Source organism: Tricharina praecox (genome assembly GCF_024521635.1).
Source record: "Tricharina praecox strain CBS 144465 chromosome Unknown BZA05scaffold_20, whole genome shotgun sequence".
Lineage (NCBI taxonomy): Eukaryota > Fungi > Ascomycota > Pezizomycetes > Pezizales > Pyronemataceae > Tricharina > Tricharina praecox.
Genome location: NW_026250422.1, coordinates 341,382 through 358,490, shown reverse-complemented (window position 1 = coordinate 358,490; position 17,109 = coordinate 341,382). Strand labels below are relative to the sequence as shown.

Below are 17,109 nucleotides of genomic sequence, written 5' to 3'. Positions count from 1 at the left end.
ATCGACGGTGTGAAGGATTCGATGGTCCGTATGGGGAGGAGTGGAGTGAGTGTAAGTGAGTGGTTCAATGCAAGCAGAGTACTCGGTGGAAAAGCGGGTCTGATATGATGGTCCACGGGCAGCAAGCGCTTGTGTAAACTTTTTTCTGTGTGCAACTTTTTTTCTTCGGCGGCGTCAGTCAGCAGAGCCGCGCTACTCTTGATTTGGGCTGGGCGCTATCCATTATTCCGGATGAGTAAGCAGTTAAATACTTCGAGTGATTACATATGGAGGACCTCGCGATGGAAAGGCTCGCTGCAGTGAGACCATCGGGAGATATGGTGTATTCTTGTGTCTGATGAGAGAAGTCATAGGTATGTCTAGGTGCTTACCATGCGAGAAGTCGAGTAGGAAACTACAGTACCGAAGACATCACTACCTACGGGGCTCAATGTCACCAGCTGTAGCCACATATCACCGACCAAACGAAGAAGATCCGCGAATGAGGACAGCCCGCGATGGTGTATATGCTTATTTGAAAGTTTTAGAAGTATGGAAAACAGAAGTACTGACAGACATCTTCCGGTCATGCACCAACTAACCACAATTTATGACCATAATGACCTACCAAGTATACCTGGAGTAGATCTATCCAATTCCACACCTCGCTCGTCAAGAGCTTAAGTTTCCCTCTTTACTCTAATACTCCGCCAAATAGCGTTCCGTCTCCCATGGTCGGTGCTACGTTACGGCACGGGTGCACGCGGTTTAGTGAATATGACCGTGCATTGCTGCCAGCTCGCCAACCGGTGATAAGATAGCTCACCTGTGAAACCAGCTTCGCGGGATTCAAATGCTGGAATGTTCGGATACGTGACATCGGCCCAGACAGTCCAGGAGCTGGGAGCCTGGAATACCTATCCATTGACGTTAACTGGGTGATTAGAGTGACCTTTGATGACCAGGGTTTTATAAACTGGAGAGGCCGCCACCAACAAACATGCGCGCCAGTCTAGTGCACTTCCAGTCCGAGGCAGTCAAATAGTGGGTTTTGCTGATCGTTTTGCGCCTCACGTCTGCCTGGAGCCTGGAAAAGCAGTGACGACCTGGTTCACGCACGAAGTTCGTTTCTACAACTGCTCTACCGCTACCATGTTTTCTGCGGTTCCGGTTGAGACGTGATCAGATACTGTGGCCATTTGATGATACAAACACACCTGCAGATACATGCTTATTGATCACTTGATATGTATTCTTTTGCTCGCGGTAGGTTCATGCGAGTATTCCGCATGATAAATTGATACGACGTTGAGAACCTCTTCTGCTTTAGAGTACTCTAGACTCGGCAAGTGGACCCTGGCTTTGGCAAGTTGACAACAGACAGAAAAAAGAAGAACTGATCCCCGGCGCCCGACCCTGTTTTTTCGCCCGGCTCTGGGGTTGACGGCTTGGCACCCGGTACTCAGCCTTTTCGCTCCAATTTTTTCTTTCAAGTGCCGCCACCACAGTGTTAGAACGCGCGCTTTGGCTCTTCCCCTTTTCTCTGATAAACCCCGTCCGTACCCCCATCATAACTTAACCTTCGACCCTCAACTCTCACACTCATCCCCCCCTCACCCCACCCTCTCTCTCATCCTCCCTCTCTCACTCTCCCCCCTCTCCCTCGTTGCGCAAGGAAGGTCCTCTAGCGAACGAACTTTCTCTCACCACTTCATTCTTTTTGTGCAACTTGCAATCAATCTTTTCGGACACGCAAATCAACCTCATACCACTGATCATGTCTTACGGCGATAACAGAGGAGGTTACGGCGGCGGAGGAGGAGGTTATAGTGGAGGCGGAGGAGGCGGATATGGCGGCGGCTCGAATGGCTACAGCGGAGGAGGCGGCGGTGGCTACGGAGGTGGTGGCGGTGGCGGGTTAGTACTCCCTAGTATATTTCTCGGTCGCGTGAAGTTAGCATCGATCTCAACGAACGGAATAAACGCGTGTTTTGGACTTCATAGCTAACAGTTGCATTAGTTACGACAGAGGCGCTGGTGGTGGCTATGGCGGCGGTGCTCCCCGCGGCGGCGGCTTCGGTGGTGGTGGTGGTGATCGCATGAGCAACTTGGGTGCTGGTCTCAAGTCCCTGCAGTGGGACATGGCGACCATGCCCAAGTTTGAGAAGTCTTTCTGTAAGCACTTATCGCATGCAAATCAGCGTTCTGAACATGATGCTGATTTTGATATATAGACAAGGAGTCTCCCCCGGTCGCTGCTCGCACACCCCAAGAGGTCGAGGCTTTCCGTACCGAGAAGCAGATGCGCATCCAGGGAACTGATGTGCCAAAACCCGTTCTCACCTTCGACGAAGCTGGTTTTCCTAGTATGTATCCTATTTGTTTCTCACCTCTTGAGCGAAAACTAATATGTACCAGGTTATGTCATGAACGAAGTCAAGGCCCAGGGCTTCAGTGCTCCCACTGCGATTCAGTCTCAGGGTTGGCCTATGGCTCTCTCCGGACGTGACGTTGTTGGTATCGCTGAGACAGGATCTGGAAAGACTTTGACTTACTGTCTGCCCGCCATCGTTCACATCAACGCGCAGCCTCTGCTTGCACCTGGCGATGGACCTATCGTCCTCGTACTTGCTCCTACCCGTGAATTGGCTGTTCAGATTCAACAGGAAGTTGCCAAGTTCGGCAAGTCTTCGAGGATTCGCAACACCTGCGTCTACGGAGGTGTCCCTAAGGGTCCCCAGATCCGCGATCTTTCCCGTGGAGTTGAGGTCCTGATTGCTACTCCCGGCCGTCTGATCGATATGTTGGAGACTGGCAAGACCAACCTCCGCCGTGTCACGTACCTCGTTTTGGACGAGGCCGATCGCATGTTGGACATGGGTTTCGAGCCTCAGATCCGCAAGATCATCGGACAGATTCGTCCGGATAGACAGACTTGCATGTGGTCTGCTACATGGCCTAAGGAAGTCCGTCAGCTCGCGTCCGATTTCTTGAACGATTTCATTCAGGTCAACGTCGGATCGCTCGATCTGTCCGCCAACCACAACATTCAGCAGATCGTTGAGGTCATGAACGACTACGATAAGGTTAGTCACACCAACCCATCCCTCGGATAAGCATAGGCGCTGACATCTTATAGCGCGACCGTCTCGTCAAGCACCTTGAGAAGATTATGGACGATAAGGCCAGCAAGTGTCTGATCTTCACTGGTACCAAGAGAACTGCCGATGAAATCACTCGATTCCTTCGCCAGGATGGATGGCCTTGCTTGGCTATCCATGGTGACAAGCAGCAAAATGAACGCGATTGGGTCTTGAACGAGTTCAAGACCGGAAAGAGCCCTATAATGGTTGCTACTGACGTGGCTAGTCGTGGCATTGGTATGATATATGCGCATTCTCCCTTTACTCCCTTCCTTCCTAGTGATGCCCTCACCTTTTTTGTCGTGCGAACAGTTGCTCTGCTCTCCATGCTTGTCCGGACTGTTGCATGTCTTACCTTTCTGCCAGTGTCTGTTGGTTTTCGCCCATGGAAACTTGTGAACCCAGAGTGCAGCGAAGTTGAGGAACTTCACTGGAACCAAGCCACGATTGATCGCTTTGACTCTCCAATCATGTTGAGAGGGTCAGGGCTGCGTTGATTGATATGAGCGCTGCACTTCTGAGTTTCAGACAGCACACACAGAACTTTGCAGTTATGCATTGAGGGTACAAGGAGGCCAGTGAGACGGAGCCAAACGTCAAGCACAAAAAAGAGAGGAAACATGCTTCTGGAAACGTGCTATTATAATGCTTGAGATGCTAACTTCATATGCTCAAAGATGTTCGTAACATCACTCACGTTATTAACTTTGAGTACGTACTCCTTCTGTTAGTTTACATTTCGAAATACTGACCGGATTCTAGTTACCCTAATAACTCTGAGGATTACGTTCATCGTATCGGTCGTACCGGTCGTGGAGGGTATGTTCAATTCCATGCCGACGCACCGAAGCAGTGACTAACTCTTTTGCAGTGCCAAGGGAACTGCCATTACGTTCTTCACCACCAACGACAACAAGCAAGCCAGAGATCTGCTTACCATCCTGCGTGAAGCCAAGCAGCAGATTCCTCCGGAGTTGAATGACATGGGTCGTGGTGGCGGCTACGGAGGCAACTCCCGCTACGGCGGTGGTCGCGGCGGTGGTGGTGGTCGCGGCGGTCGTGGCGGAGGAGGCGGTGGTGGTGGAGGTGCCGGCGGTGGTAAGCATTACTAAGTCCCAGTTCGGATGTCGCGCTGAGCGGTCCCTAACTGTCGTCGTCCACCAGGCTACAACTCCAACAGCGCGCCTCTCGGCCGCACTCGCTTCTAGATCTGACGTGACTCCAAATATCTCGTGGTGTGCCGGATAGATTTCATTTTCCCTGGCGATTCATAGACTGGGTTTGCATGTGCCTTTTGCTCTTCAAAATTACTGGATGATGTGTTTTCTTTCTTTTGTCTTCTCGGGTCAGGGCGCGGTTTGTTGTCATCTGCTACGGGCATCTTTCGTTATGCTCTCGTTTTTTTTGCTGCGTGCTTTGGTAATGATGGGGGATGATGGGGGGTAACTTTGACTCTTGGCGAGGGGTATCTTGATTGTTTGCCTTCATTTTACGTAGTGGAGGGACAAGGAACAGATTGTTGAGTCGTTGATCTGTTCGTTACCGTGACCGAGTATCGAGTGAAAATCCATGCTCTATTGAGGAAGTGATCAACTTCTGTTCCGACGCTATGGATGATCGGCGTCACACCCTCTCTTCCCCCCTCCTTCTCCTCCATCTTGTTTCAACAAAATGGAATTTTCCGTGATCGACACGAACGGAAAGAAAACTCTTCATTCAGCCGGCTCGCCGTGGTTAGAGTATCTACCACTGTAATCGGGTGAGAACTAGTGAACCACCAAACTCCTCCCACCATCGCCGAAAACCGAGCGTTGCTTCATGATTGTAGATTGTCGATTGTAGATTGTAGATTTTACATCCGTTCCGGCCACGTTCCGACCAGCAGTGACGCGTGCGGCGTGCGGCGTGATGAGCAGCGAAGAAGCCCCAGGAAGTAAGCCAGCCAGCCAGACAGACAGCACCTCACATGCCACGCATACCTAGGAGCACATACATACCTTGGTAGGTATCTTCATGGTCAGTAGTATTCCACGGGGGTGTTCATCCCATCCCATCCCCATCTCCATCACATCACATCACATCCCGACGATCCAGCTGGTACCTAGAAGCAAAGCCGGGAGTACTGCGACCCGACGACGAGGCCGACGATATTCTAGGTACTTTCTTCCGTCCGCCGAGGTTCGTTTTTTTCTTCCTTTTTCTTACTTTTTTCTCTTCGGAAGGAAGACAGAAGGATAGACACAGACCCCACTCGCCATTTTCCATGTATGTAGTTGCTTGCGCTACGCGGGACGATACGATACATACGATACCGGACTATGTGTGTGCAAGACAAAACTACCTACAAGACCATGTAGAGTATCTACAAGACCATGTATGTAGAGTATCTACAAGTCCCCGCCGCTTGCGCCTACACTCACACTACACACACAGAGACACACAGGGACAACAGAGACAGGGACAACAGAGACAGGGACAACAGAGACAGGGACAACAGAGACAGGGACAACAGAGACAGGGACAACAGAGACAACCAAGGGGGGGCTGGGAGCTTCGGGGGCTCGCTGGGGGGAAGTGAGGTGAGACATTGTCACGGAGACGGAGACGGAGACGGAGGTGGAGCGGCGAAGTCACAGGGCGCGGGTATGCAATGCGAGGTTGAGTTGTTGCCTGCCTTCTAGTGGGGGGCCAGCCAGCCAGCTAGCCAGCACGAGGTCGATGGATCATGTACGTACCAGTCGAGGGTTCCGGAGGCCGAATCGGGGATCCCACTAGGTAGGTGGTAGGCACTTCGGTAGAGTACTCTAGGTGGGTGTGTTGGACTTGGACTGGACTTGGACTTGGACGTGGACGAGAGAGACGACGTCCGCGGCGGCGCGCGCACGGTCCCAAACTTTGCGGTGATGTGATGGAGTATCAATCTGGGCGTACCGAAGTACCACACAGACACCTGGCTGGATGTGTCACTGGAAAAACACATGTCGATGTGTATGATGTATCTGTGTGTGTATGTAGAGGACGCATCGACAGTACGTACCTGGAAACTCCGCTCCGCATGGACAGGATTGGATTGGATTCTGGATTCTGGATTCTGGATTCTGGATCTCGGGATCCCCGAGGCCCTCGGCGTTCTTGCCAGCTCCCTTTTCCCGCAGACAGCGGGAGAAAAAAAAGCCACAACAAAATTTTTATGTGTGTCGCGCGGTGTTTCGCCTGCTCGCTCGCTCGTCATGCGAGCGCGCGCGGAATTGTCCGACTCACAACTCCTAGCAAAAAAAATTAAAAAAATTCAATCAATAATCAATCAAGCAAGCAACCCAGCCATCCATCCATCCCTTGCAGGAGTGCAGGCGTGCAGGAGTGCAGGCGTGTGTGCGTGCCCGACGACGGCGTATCCGACGTATCCGGAAGGTGTAAGCGGACCTGATGGAACATCAGACGATAACGTGTTCTCCCCTACCCCCCTCCCCCCTCCTTCCCCTCCACGGCCCACCCCCCTCCTCCACGGCCTGCCCTCCCCCCCCCCCCTCCCCCCTCCACACCCCGTGCCCGCCCGCACGCGGCCAGCCTGCGGAGATGTGTTGGATGGGTGGATGGAAGGATGGATGGTGAGTTGTTCGGATTGCCTACTCACCATACGGCGCTAGATAGGCAGGTAGCCAGCCTCTGGGAAGATCTAGAAGGCGCACGCCCCCCCCGGCGGCCGTCGACGATATCACGTCGTTCTAGTGTGATGTGATGCTCGGTCTCTCCTCGTCGGTGTCGGGGTCGGGGGAGGGATGGCATGCAGAGCATACCTAGAGTACATACATACAAGGTTGAGTATGTAGCACACGTAGTTACGTACATTCGCCGATTGCCTAGAGGATGTATGTACCTGGGTGCTCTGTGATGTACGTATGGTACATACTGCGACGTCGGCGTCGTGCGCGCGTAGCTGGGATGGAAGGATGGAAGAAAGGAAGGATGGAGGGATGGATGAAGAGGATAGAACCTCCAGGTATGTAGATTGACCGGAGCATCATCATCATCATCATCAACATCAAAGCGGATTCGAACGAGGGAGGTTGCCGGACCCCATTGCGGCGGGGACAGCGGCGACGGCGGGAAGGTTCAGTCCATCCGTGCTCTTTCTCCCTCTCCCTCTCGTTGTCGTTGATCGCCCTCTCCCTCTCCCTCTCTCTCCGGTGGGAGCGACCTCTGCCTCTCCCTGGCTGGAGGAAAAAAACCCCCCGTAGGTACTTCCATACATACTTCCTGTAGGTTGAACCCTGCATAACGCGCAACCCCCCGACTTGACATCACCATGCAGCAGCAGCAGCAAGCAGCAGAGAAACGAACGAAAGAACGAACGAACCGGACAAGCCGCGCATCCGGAATTGAGGGTGGTGTTACCGTACCCACCGCCCCCCCCTCGTATGTAGAGTACTGTGCTTTCCGCGGCAAGGATTGCTTCTTGTCTGAGGCAAAAAAAATACTCAAAAAAAAGGAAAAGGAAAAGGAAAAGGCCGCCGGAATATATCGTGAGTGAGTGGGTGAGACGTGGAGTCCACCCTATGAAGCACGGCACCGCAGACACAGCCTGCACAAGTCAAGCCGCCGGGTCTCAAACCACCATGTGGCTGTGGCTGTGGTTCTGGTCCGGCGTGCGGGCGGGCTTCTTCTTCTTCTCCGTCGTCTTCTCCATCTTCTTCTTAACCCTCCCCACTTCTTCAGGTACTCTAGAGTAGCCCGCGGGATTCTCCCCAGGGTGGCATTGTCTACTCTACTCTACTCTGCTCTAGTTAGTAGTATGATGGCACAGTGGCATACTACTCTAGCAAGCTCGCGCCCAAACTAAACGAAACCATGCAGGTCACGGAAACCCCATGGTCCTTGGTGTCCTTGGTGTCCTTGGTGTCCTTGGTGTCCTTGGTGTCCTCGTTACGATTGGATGTACCACCGGACGTTGGCTCAAGCGAGAGCACGCCGGCGCCGGCGCTGGTGACTGGCGAGAGAGAGTAGGAGTGAGAGTGAGAGAGCTCCGGCAGAGATGTGGTTGTCGAGGTGGAGGAGGATTCGAGAATCGAGTCACTCGACGAGTTATTGCGGATCAAAGATACAATTGAACTTCGAGCTTCGAGCTTCGAAGCAGCTTCGAAGCAACAGCCGCACAAGTTACAAGTTACAACGGCACCATGCATAAATCCGCATGTCTGGCAAATCCAATGCTGGCATGGCATCGCAAGTATCTGCTTGGTAAGTAGAGGAGCATGCTTCGTTTCGAGTTCGATCTCTCCGCTCAAACTCAATGGTCTGGTGATGCGGTGCGCGGGCAGCGTCGGGACTCGGTGGTCGAGGGAGTCAGGCCGTGTGTGACTGACTGACTGATTACTTTCCTGCTTTGCTGCCTGTGTAGCCTGCCTGCCTGACGATGCGTGACGATGCCTGTGCTCCCACCGTCTCCTCATCCTTCTCATCCTCCTGGACAGGAGTCACCGAGTGGGTGAGAAGAGTGAGTGAGAAACAGAATATGCACCTCTTCGGATGGATGGATGGATGGATGAGTGGAAAGCAACCATGAGCCTGAATGTACTCTCTACATACACACAAATTCATCATGTCCGTCAGGCGACCGGCGACCGAACGGGCTCGCGTCCATTGTTTCAACGGGAATGATTCGCACGCTTCAGTTCTACTCTACTTTATAGATACCGGTAACTAACTGGCCTACATACACACATCCATACTGGCCTGTGTATGTAGGCACCTACCTATGCTACTTGCCTAACCAAACTGACCCTCGCTCTTCCCTTCTTGCCTGTCGTCTGCCTGCCTGCTTGCTTGCTGCCCTTTCATCCCAAAGGCCCATTGCCATTTGCAAACCACGGCACCGGAATCACCCCCCCTCCCTCCGATACGCACGTTTCCTCTAGCTACCTCACCTACCTACCTAACCTATGTAGAGTCGATAGAGAAAACAGGCAGACAGCCATATCTAGTAGACAGCCAGGCGGGCGAATAGGCAGCAAATAGCCCCAACCCAACCCCAACAACGGCTGGCTGGATATCGTAGATTCCTCCGCAAGATCTGATGATATTCCTTGTAGTTACATGAGTACATGTGTTTTTTTTTGTTGCCTTGCCGACCGAGACTCTGGAGTCTGGATGGAGGGATGCATCCAGCCGTCACTCTGTCCATTCGATTCATCCATTCTACCTACATAGAGTAGAGCATCTATCGAGCGATCGAAACATCTACTCTATGTACAATACATACTGGAAATATGCAGTTTGCCTCCCTCTCTCCGTGGCTCACCCACATCCAACATCTTCTCACGTCACCACGCCGAGGTCGGGAGCCCGGGTGGAGGTACGTCGGTCGAGTCGCTCCGAGCTCGCCGCCCGTCCGTCAGTTCACGATTTTAAAATAATTCAAGAATTCAGTGAATTTCGAATTTCGAATTTCGGATTAAACCCCCCCTCCCTCGACGATTTTTCGATGTTGCCCGGGCCACATGCCACCGAAGAAGAAGGGGAAAGAAAGTACGGTATTCCGACGACGACGACGTATCAGCATCGTATAATCAGCAGCATCATCAGCAACAAGCAGGAGCAAGCAGCAGAGTAACATCATACCTCTCCTCCTTCCCCCGAGCCTGAGGTGTCTGCTGTCTGCTGGCTGGCTGGCTGGCATATGTACATAGAGTGGCCGAGTGGGGTACTTCGAAGCGCTCTACCCGGAACTGCGCCTTCCTTTCCGTGTGTAATATCCCAGTCCAGTCCAGTCCAGTCCAGTGCGGTGCGGTACGGTCAGTCTTCCAGTGCGGTGCGGTACGGTCAGTCTCGCCAGCCACAAATCTCGGATGGCAAGTGACAAAGGAAGATGAAGAGAAGTTAAAAAAAAAAAGGGAAAAAATCATAATAGATAGAGGCAACGAAAAGGCTTGGTCGCACAATTTCGAGTCGGTAAATGTCACGATCCTTTCCTTCTTGATGATTCTCCACGGAGCAGAGCAGAGTAGATACCGCAGAGTACTCGGGTGTAAGGGTAAGTGCTGCCTCACCAGTTTTTCCCCCATACAGCTCAGCGTTCCCCCCAGGCCAGGCCAATTAGCCGAGCCCTGTTGCGTCGTCGTCGCTGGCTGCTGCCGTGCGCAAATTGAAGCATATCGGTATCGCCGTGGAATACGGAGGGGAAAAGGAGGGAGGGAGGGAGGGAGGGAGGGGGGTAAACAAAACAAAGAAAGGAAAGAAGAAAAAACGAGGGTCTCGATGCGATATGGCCATCCATCCATCCATCCATCCATCCACATCCACAAACACGGGCGGAGAGGAGAACGAGGCGTGAGGGATCTCATTCGGCACCACGGCATCTCGGGGGGCTTTTTGATTCTGGCGATGACTGTCGTCATGGGCCTCCACCACCACAACCCCCCTACATATGTTGGAACTTTTTCGGTGGCCGGCGGTGGTGCTGGTGGTGGAGGGCCGGTGGAATTTGCCATGTGAGCGTATTTGCTGCTGTGCTCCGTCTTGACTGGGTCCGGTCCCAGCGAATCGAATGAACGGTTCTCTGCTGCCCCTCTGCACGATGCACCTCTGACCTCTGATCTCTGCCCTCCGTTTTCTTTTTTTTCTCTTTCTTTCGGGTAGCCGAGAGACACGGAGACGGAGGGGAGAGGAGGAAGAAGAAGAGGAAGAAGAAGAGGAGAAGAGAAGGGGGGAGGGGCTGAATCGAGCGTATGATAGGCAGAAAGAACAGATCATGAGGGCAAATACAACTGTATAACTCCAGCGAATTTCTGGAATGGGATGTTCGCGCAGACGGGATCTAGATAGGTCTCTGGTGTGAGGCGTTCCATAGGCTGCACTGGCTGCCACTATGTTGCCCCACCGTTTCACGCGTGGGCGGAGATGGTGGAGGTAGTGGTATATAGTGGTAATAGTGGTGGTAGTGTGGAAGTGGCGGAGAACAAAGCTTTCGTCTGATATTATTATCTGCACACACCACACTCTCACCATCATCAAGATTCAAGACGCAGCAATTTACGGTACCAGGCCATTTACCAGGCCACTCGATTACCCTCACACACATATACATACATGCACACACACTCACGCTCACACACACACCGAGCAGCAATCGAACGCCTGCACACTACACAGTACACACCGCACTCTAGAGCAAAAGATGTATTTGGAACTCCAGGCGAAATGCACGGAACAAAGTAGGATTGAAAGAGCTGGCGACCGACAGGAATCGAATGAAGTTACAGGAGAGCAAGCGACCGGGGGAAGGGGTCAGGCTCGAGGGGTGTGTATGGGTGTGCCTGCACAGCGGGGAGGGGGAGGAGGGCGGCGATGCTGGCGGCGGCGGTGATGGTAATGATGATGATGATGATGATGATGATGATGATGATGATGATGATGATGATGATATGATGCTTCCTTATGCTTTATGCTGCTTCCGATGGCAAATGCTTACTTACATACAGAATGCAGGCTGGTAGAGTAGGTACCGGCAGAGTACGGTACTCTATGTACTCGAGAGTCGAGAGCGATCACTCGCGCGCAGCCAGCCGTTCGGATCACGCGTTTCTTCCGGCTGTCTTATTCCGCCGGTGGCTCTGGCTGTCATGTGCATTGTGGAGTACCTTGGGCACGTACGTACGACGAGTACGAGCAAGCACCGAATAATTGTTTTCCTGCACATCCATTCGGATCGCGAGATGCACGATATCCGCCACCACCACTATCTCGAGCTTCACCGGAGCCACCACCGTGACTGCCGCCACCACCACCGCCCGCGGGCAATCGGGCAACCTTCGATGGTTGTGTGGGTTTGGGCAGTCCAACGGGAGGGAAGGAAGGTGGGAGGTGGGCTCACGGGAGACAGCAGCAGCTCGAGAGAAAAGATGCAGGATTCCAAGGGTTCCGGAGTGCCGTTCTCACGTAACTGTAGAGTACACACTCTGGTAACTGGCAGCCGTGAAGCAACGGAAACCCGTACACAGAGGCGAATAATGTTCGCAACAGCACTCGTGAGCCGTTTCGATTGTTCTGCTCTGCTCTTCAGTGCTCACATCTCGATTCTGCACCCACGCAGTCGGAACTTATGATTGGTGAAGCGAGCATGTATGTGCTCTAGAGTAGTACTCTACTCTACGTGGGTTGGACTGGGGTTTGGCGTTCACCAGGGTGCTTCGCCTTTCCAGCCGGACTCACCCCCAAGACCAGACTTTTCCGTGGGTGCTCGCGCTATGGGAGTGGGAGCGAGGGCATCGAGGGCCATGTACGGGGGCAGCGAGGTCATCGAGGGCAGCAAAGCGCGTGGATGAGAGTGGCATGCACTCAACGGTCCGCTATCGCATGTAACTAAGAACGAAGCATAAACCATAGTTACACTCTACAACAGTACTCAATGTACGCTACTTACATACTCTGCTATGCGTGTGTGACCATCTGGGTCCAACCTCCCCCTTCTGACCTGCCTGCCTGTCTGCAACCTGCACGTTCTGCCTGCCTGCCTGCCTGTGTGCCGATTGCTGTTGCGCCCATCACCCTCTCCTATCCCTTCTCCGCCGGCCCACCGCAAATCGTCTGTGCTACGCTTCATCCAGCAACAGCGTCATTGCTCAGAGTGGTAGCAGTTTCCGCCCGCTTGGTCGCCCCCCTTTCCCCTCCCTTGCTCTCTCTCTGCTCTCCCTTGCTCTCCCTCGCCGTTCCTTCTGTCGCTCCTCTTATCCTTCCGCCCTCTCTCGCGCTCTCTCTCTCTCCCTCTCCCTCTCCCACTTCCCTCTTCCGGCCCCCCCAGCTGTCTCCCCGGGCCCGACGCTCCTCCTCCTCCTCCCCCCCCCCTCCCTCGCCCTCCAGTGCGTTCGCTGTCCCGCTTCGCTGCCCACCACCCCTACCCCCTTTTCTCCGGGCTCGCCGCAGCGAACATCGTCATCCGCCGTCCAGTCTCTTCACGCCGAGCTCTTGCCGGCAGCCGCTTGCCTCCACCTACCTAGAGCATCTCCGCCATCCGACCGATCTCGAAGGTCCGGCTCGCCGCCGCCGTTGTTGTTGTCGTCGTCGACCCAGACTACGCCTCTCTTGATCCCTCTCTTTCCCCCTGTCGTCATCCTAGCGGCGCCATTGCACACGAAAGCCGCCCTAGCTGCCCAGTAGTGACATAGCATAGCACGTACCTCTATCTCCCTAGCAGTTGCGTCTGTACTCTATCTGGGTAGTGTCCATTCGGAGATCTGGCAGAAGCTATCGTGTGCCAAACGCTCAACCAACGTCGACGCTAAACGCTAAAAAAAAAATATTGTCCAAAATTCGGACGAGGGCATAGAGGTATCGTGGGAACAGAAACCGCACTGGCCCGACTATCTGAATCCGAGCCTCACTCCCTTCTCCTCATCTTCCTCGGCCTCTCCTTTTACCTCCTCTTCCTCGCCTTCTCCCGTAACCCGCCCGAACAGCACCGGCAGCGGCGGCGGCAAAAAAAAAAGAGCAGCAGAGAGCGAGGAAGTGCCCACCACTGCCACTCCCACTCGCTCAGTCCCTCCTCCTCCTCCCCCACCACAACCCTCCTCCCTCTTGCTCTGCCGGATTCCAGAATATCCCCACCCCTCCAACCACCTCCCACTCCGTCCTGTCCGCTTCCCTCCTCCCGCGAATAACAACCCAATCCCACTTCCAAAATCCGAAGCGGCGCTGTGTGGTTGATATATCTTTGCTCTCCAGTTCTTTCTTACGTGCTTTCTAAGCCTCGCCCTAAGAATTTAACTAAAATATCGCAACCCACGCGATTTTGCCCCCCCTCCTCTCCCGCCCCCCGAGGCCACAAAACCCACACCAAAAACTTTCCGCCCCAATTCCTTTCTGGAATCCGCTCCACTACTCCCCAACTACCACCTACCACCAACCACCCCCCCTACCACCTCCGCTTGACTACCTTCCGCCCCGCCCCCTTCGAATCCACCACCCCCCTCCAAGGTTTCACTCTTCCCTTCCACGCAACAGACACACACACCACGCCGCTTCTGCACTGCACCAACAGGACCCGTCCGTTGGCTCTGGCTGGTCTGAGTTTATCTCACCCTCCCCACCACCATCATCACCCCAAAAAAAAAAACTACTACTACCAGCCCCAACACTATTCCAACCTACTCCTCCACCCCCCTACCCGCTCTCACTTCTCACTCCCTACCTCCCACCCCCCTCTCCACTATACTACTACCCTCTTCCGCCACTACCCAACCAAAGGTTACAACCTCGCTCCGACTGTCCTTTAGTCCAGTAACTCGTTCGTGTCACGAGAAAAGAAAAAACTTACTTGGATATCCTCCATCAACTACCTCTACCACCCAACAACCCCCGTCCTACACTCGCTATCGCAATTGGCACCACCCCAGAGCCCTTTAACAACAGCTCTATACCGATCGCCCGCCCTCGTCGCGTACCAGTCGCTTTCGATATAGTATGGTAGCTTATTCGCTGTCGGCTCAGTATCATTCACAGCATCAGCACCAGCAACAACAACAGAACGGACACGCGCAGAGCCCCCAATTTCGCCCCCAAAGTTCTATGGACAGTAGGCCAACACCTTCAGAATACCCATCTGCCGCTCTATCAACTTCCAACTCTTACCAAGGCTATCCTCCAGCTCACATCGAAAACAACGACAGCTCCGCGAGCACTCCCCAGCACCAGCAGTCAGCCCCTCAAGACGCGCGATCGACCTACTCGGCCTCCGCCACTCCCACTTCCGAGACCAGCGCCATCTATCAGAGTAGAACGCCCACCTTCGGTCCCGACCAGATCATCGGCGCCCCCCGTTACGTCGACGGTCACCGTTATCAACCATCAAGCACGTCAAGTGGAGGTATGGCCAGGACAGTTTCTACATCCAATTCTCCATCCTCAGCAAAGGCGGATCCTGAAATGTCTCCAGATTCTACCGTGGCAGCTCCGAGCCCCGCCTCCTTCTCCCCCGGCGCTCACTACGGATCGCAATATCCTCCCGGTGCGCACGCCATGAGTGAAGGTTACCAACAACACCCCGGTGCGGCCAACCAGGCCTGGAGGCAGGATTGGTCTCCCTACGGCCCGGCCCCTCATCAGATGGCCCCCGGCCCCTACGGCCACTCGCCATCGCCCACCACAATGGCCGGGGCTCCTAACATGGTTGCGACCGCGCGTCCCGTTTCGGCACAGAAGCCCAACCGAAAACGCTCAGGCGATGGGCCCACCAACCACCCCCTCTCGCAGGTTTACTCGTTCGTTCCAATTCCCGGTGCCACTCAGAATAAGCGTCCGCGTCGGCGTTACGAGGAAATCGAGCGCATGTACAAGTGTGGATGGAACGGATGCGAGAAGGCTTACGGAACACTGAACCATCTCAACGCCCACGTGACCATGCAAGGTCATGGTGCTAAGCGAACACCCGATGGTAAGTCTACTTTTTTTATATACATTTTTAATACTTTTTTTCCGCTCGCATGTTATCGCGTTGCTGGGGCCTCGTGTGCCTCTCGCGTAAGGAACGCGCTACTACTACTACCGGTTTTTTTAGTGTAACCCCACTATACTACACTCGTTCACTTCCTCCTCCTCCACTCACTACCTTCCACCTCCGCATCCAAGAATACTCTATCTCGTCCCTATTCATTCCCAACCATACTGACGCATATTCCTCCTGGTTTCAATAGAATTCAAGGAGATCCGTAAGGAATGGAAGGCTCGTAAGAAGGAGGAGGAAGCTCAGCGAAAGGCGGCAGAGGAAGAGGCTCGCAGAAGGGCTCAGGACGAGGGTTCGGCGGCCCCTACCGCCGAGAATCAGCCTCCCGCTTCCGGCTCGCCGTACGTGAACAACATGGCTCCGGGCCAGCGTCAGCTCCCCCCTCCGCTTTCGTACCAGCCCAACGTCTCGATGGCGGCCTCGAATGGTGTGCACTACAGCCCCACCGCCGCTCCTACCGCCCCGATGGAGAACATGCAACAGTACGCCCAGCAGCAGCCCATCTACGCTGGATACAGTGCCGCGCCCCAGTACGGCGCACAGCCACAGCAGATGTACGCTGGTCAGCAGCGTGCTGCGACCACACAGAGTAACGGTAACACTAGCACTACTACCGGCGGTGAGGAACCTGATGCGGATGCTGAACTTGATCCTGATGTTTCTACAGCTCCCACTTACAACCCATAACGACGCCACGAGTCGACCAGTACATATACCGTTCTCCCATCAGTTGCCACTACATACTGTTTCGAAAAAAAAAACGACGGGACGATTCTACGAGGTGCGAGTTGCGATAGGGGGTGGGGGGTTGCTTTAGGTGGTGAGGGTTTGCGTTCATCTCTCTTTTTTTTCCCGATCCACAAACATTTCTCTTCTGTGTTCATTGTTCAGACTCGGCTTTGTTCTTTTCGTGTGTTGTTAATTTTCTGCTTGCTCTGGCGTATCGAGCTGTTATGGGGGTCCGATCGCGACAGAGGGCTAGATCTCACGTTGGGGCTCTGCTTTTAGTCGTTTTCATTGTGTTGCTTAGAACGGGTTTAGGTGCATTCTTCCGGCGAGGGGCAGTGAAGTTCTGGGGAAACGGCGAATATTTGAGAAAGGAGAGAGAGGCGAGGCGAGGGAAGAAAAAGCGACTGCGCCTGTCTGTTTCTTTCTTTTCGTGATTTTATGCGTTGCAGTTCGAGTACAACTACCCCCCATCTCTCTTCCTAGGGTCTATCGCTTACGCATAGCTCTTGTTATCCTATGGGCTGGTTGGGTTCTGCTTGTTTTTTTCCTCTTTTCTATCCCTTTTTCCTTTCTGCTTTGATCTTTTTTTCCGTTTTGTTTGTCTGCTTGCTATTTTTACATCTCATTTGTCTACTACGGGTTGGGAAAGTGCGTTTTCAAGTTAACTGTAGCTAGACTCTATGTCTGCCTGCGATGTAATTACTTTGGTCGGCCAGTAAATAGTTAGGGTAAGGGGAGCTTTCGTGGGAACAAACATCGGCAATA

At 53.7% G+C, this 17,109-nt stretch overlaps 4 protein-coding genes across 4 annotated transcripts; 3 read left to right on the top strand and 1 right to left on the bottom strand.

The window, feature by feature from the left end:
• Positions 1–598: 598 nt before the first annotated feature.
• BZA05DRAFT_430991 (P-loop containing nucleoside triphosphate hydrolase protein) lies at positions 599–4,653 on the top strand (the record flags this gene model as incomplete). Its single annotated transcript, XM_051486174.1, has 10 exons — positions 599–621; positions 1,777–1,883; positions 2,011–2,154; positions 2,214–2,345; positions 2,398–3,065; positions 3,119–3,359; positions 3,800–3,833; positions 3,885–3,941; positions 3,994–4,220; positions 4,287–4,653. 10 exons carry the CDS (start codon positions 599–601, stop codon positions 4,328–4,330), a joined length of 1,677 nt encoding a protein of 558 aa, XP_051337530.1. The 3' UTR covers positions 4,331–4,653.
• A 3,045-nt stretch (positions 4,654–7,698) lies between these two features.
• On the top strand, positions 7,699–8,543 carry BZA05DRAFT_457273 (uncharacterized protein; the record flags this gene model as incomplete). Its single annotated transcript, XM_051487572.1, has 4 exons — positions 7,699–7,838; positions 7,977–8,122; positions 8,246–8,360; positions 8,521–8,543. Exons 1-4 carry the CDS (start codon positions 7,739–7,741, stop codon positions 8,541–8,543), a joined length of 384 nt encoding a protein of 127 aa, XP_051337529.1. The 5' UTR covers positions 7,699–7,738.
• Positions 8,544–9,183: 640 nt separating this feature from the next.
• Positions 9,184–10,414, bottom strand: BZA05DRAFT_404388 (uncharacterized protein; the record flags this gene model as incomplete). Its single annotated transcript, XM_051484297.1, has 3 exons — positions 9,184–9,690; positions 9,742–9,919; positions 10,169–10,414. 3 exons carry the CDS (start codon positions 10,409–10,411, stop codon positions 9,545–9,547), a joined length of 567 nt encoding a protein of 188 aa, XP_051337528.1. The 3' UTR covers positions 9,184–9,544.
• A 4,267-nt stretch (positions 10,415–14,681) lies between these two features.
• BZA05DRAFT_340603 (uncharacterized protein) lies at positions 14,682–16,302 on the top strand (the record flags this gene model as incomplete). The annotated part of the gene is made up of 3 exons (XM_051480972.1): positions 14,682–14,979; positions 15,022–15,546; positions 15,806–16,302. 3 exons carry the CDS (start codon positions 14,682–14,684, stop codon positions 16,300–16,302), a joined length of 1,320 nt encoding a protein of 439 aa, XP_051337527.1.
• Between the last annotated feature and the right edge of the window lie 807 nt (positions 16,303–17,109).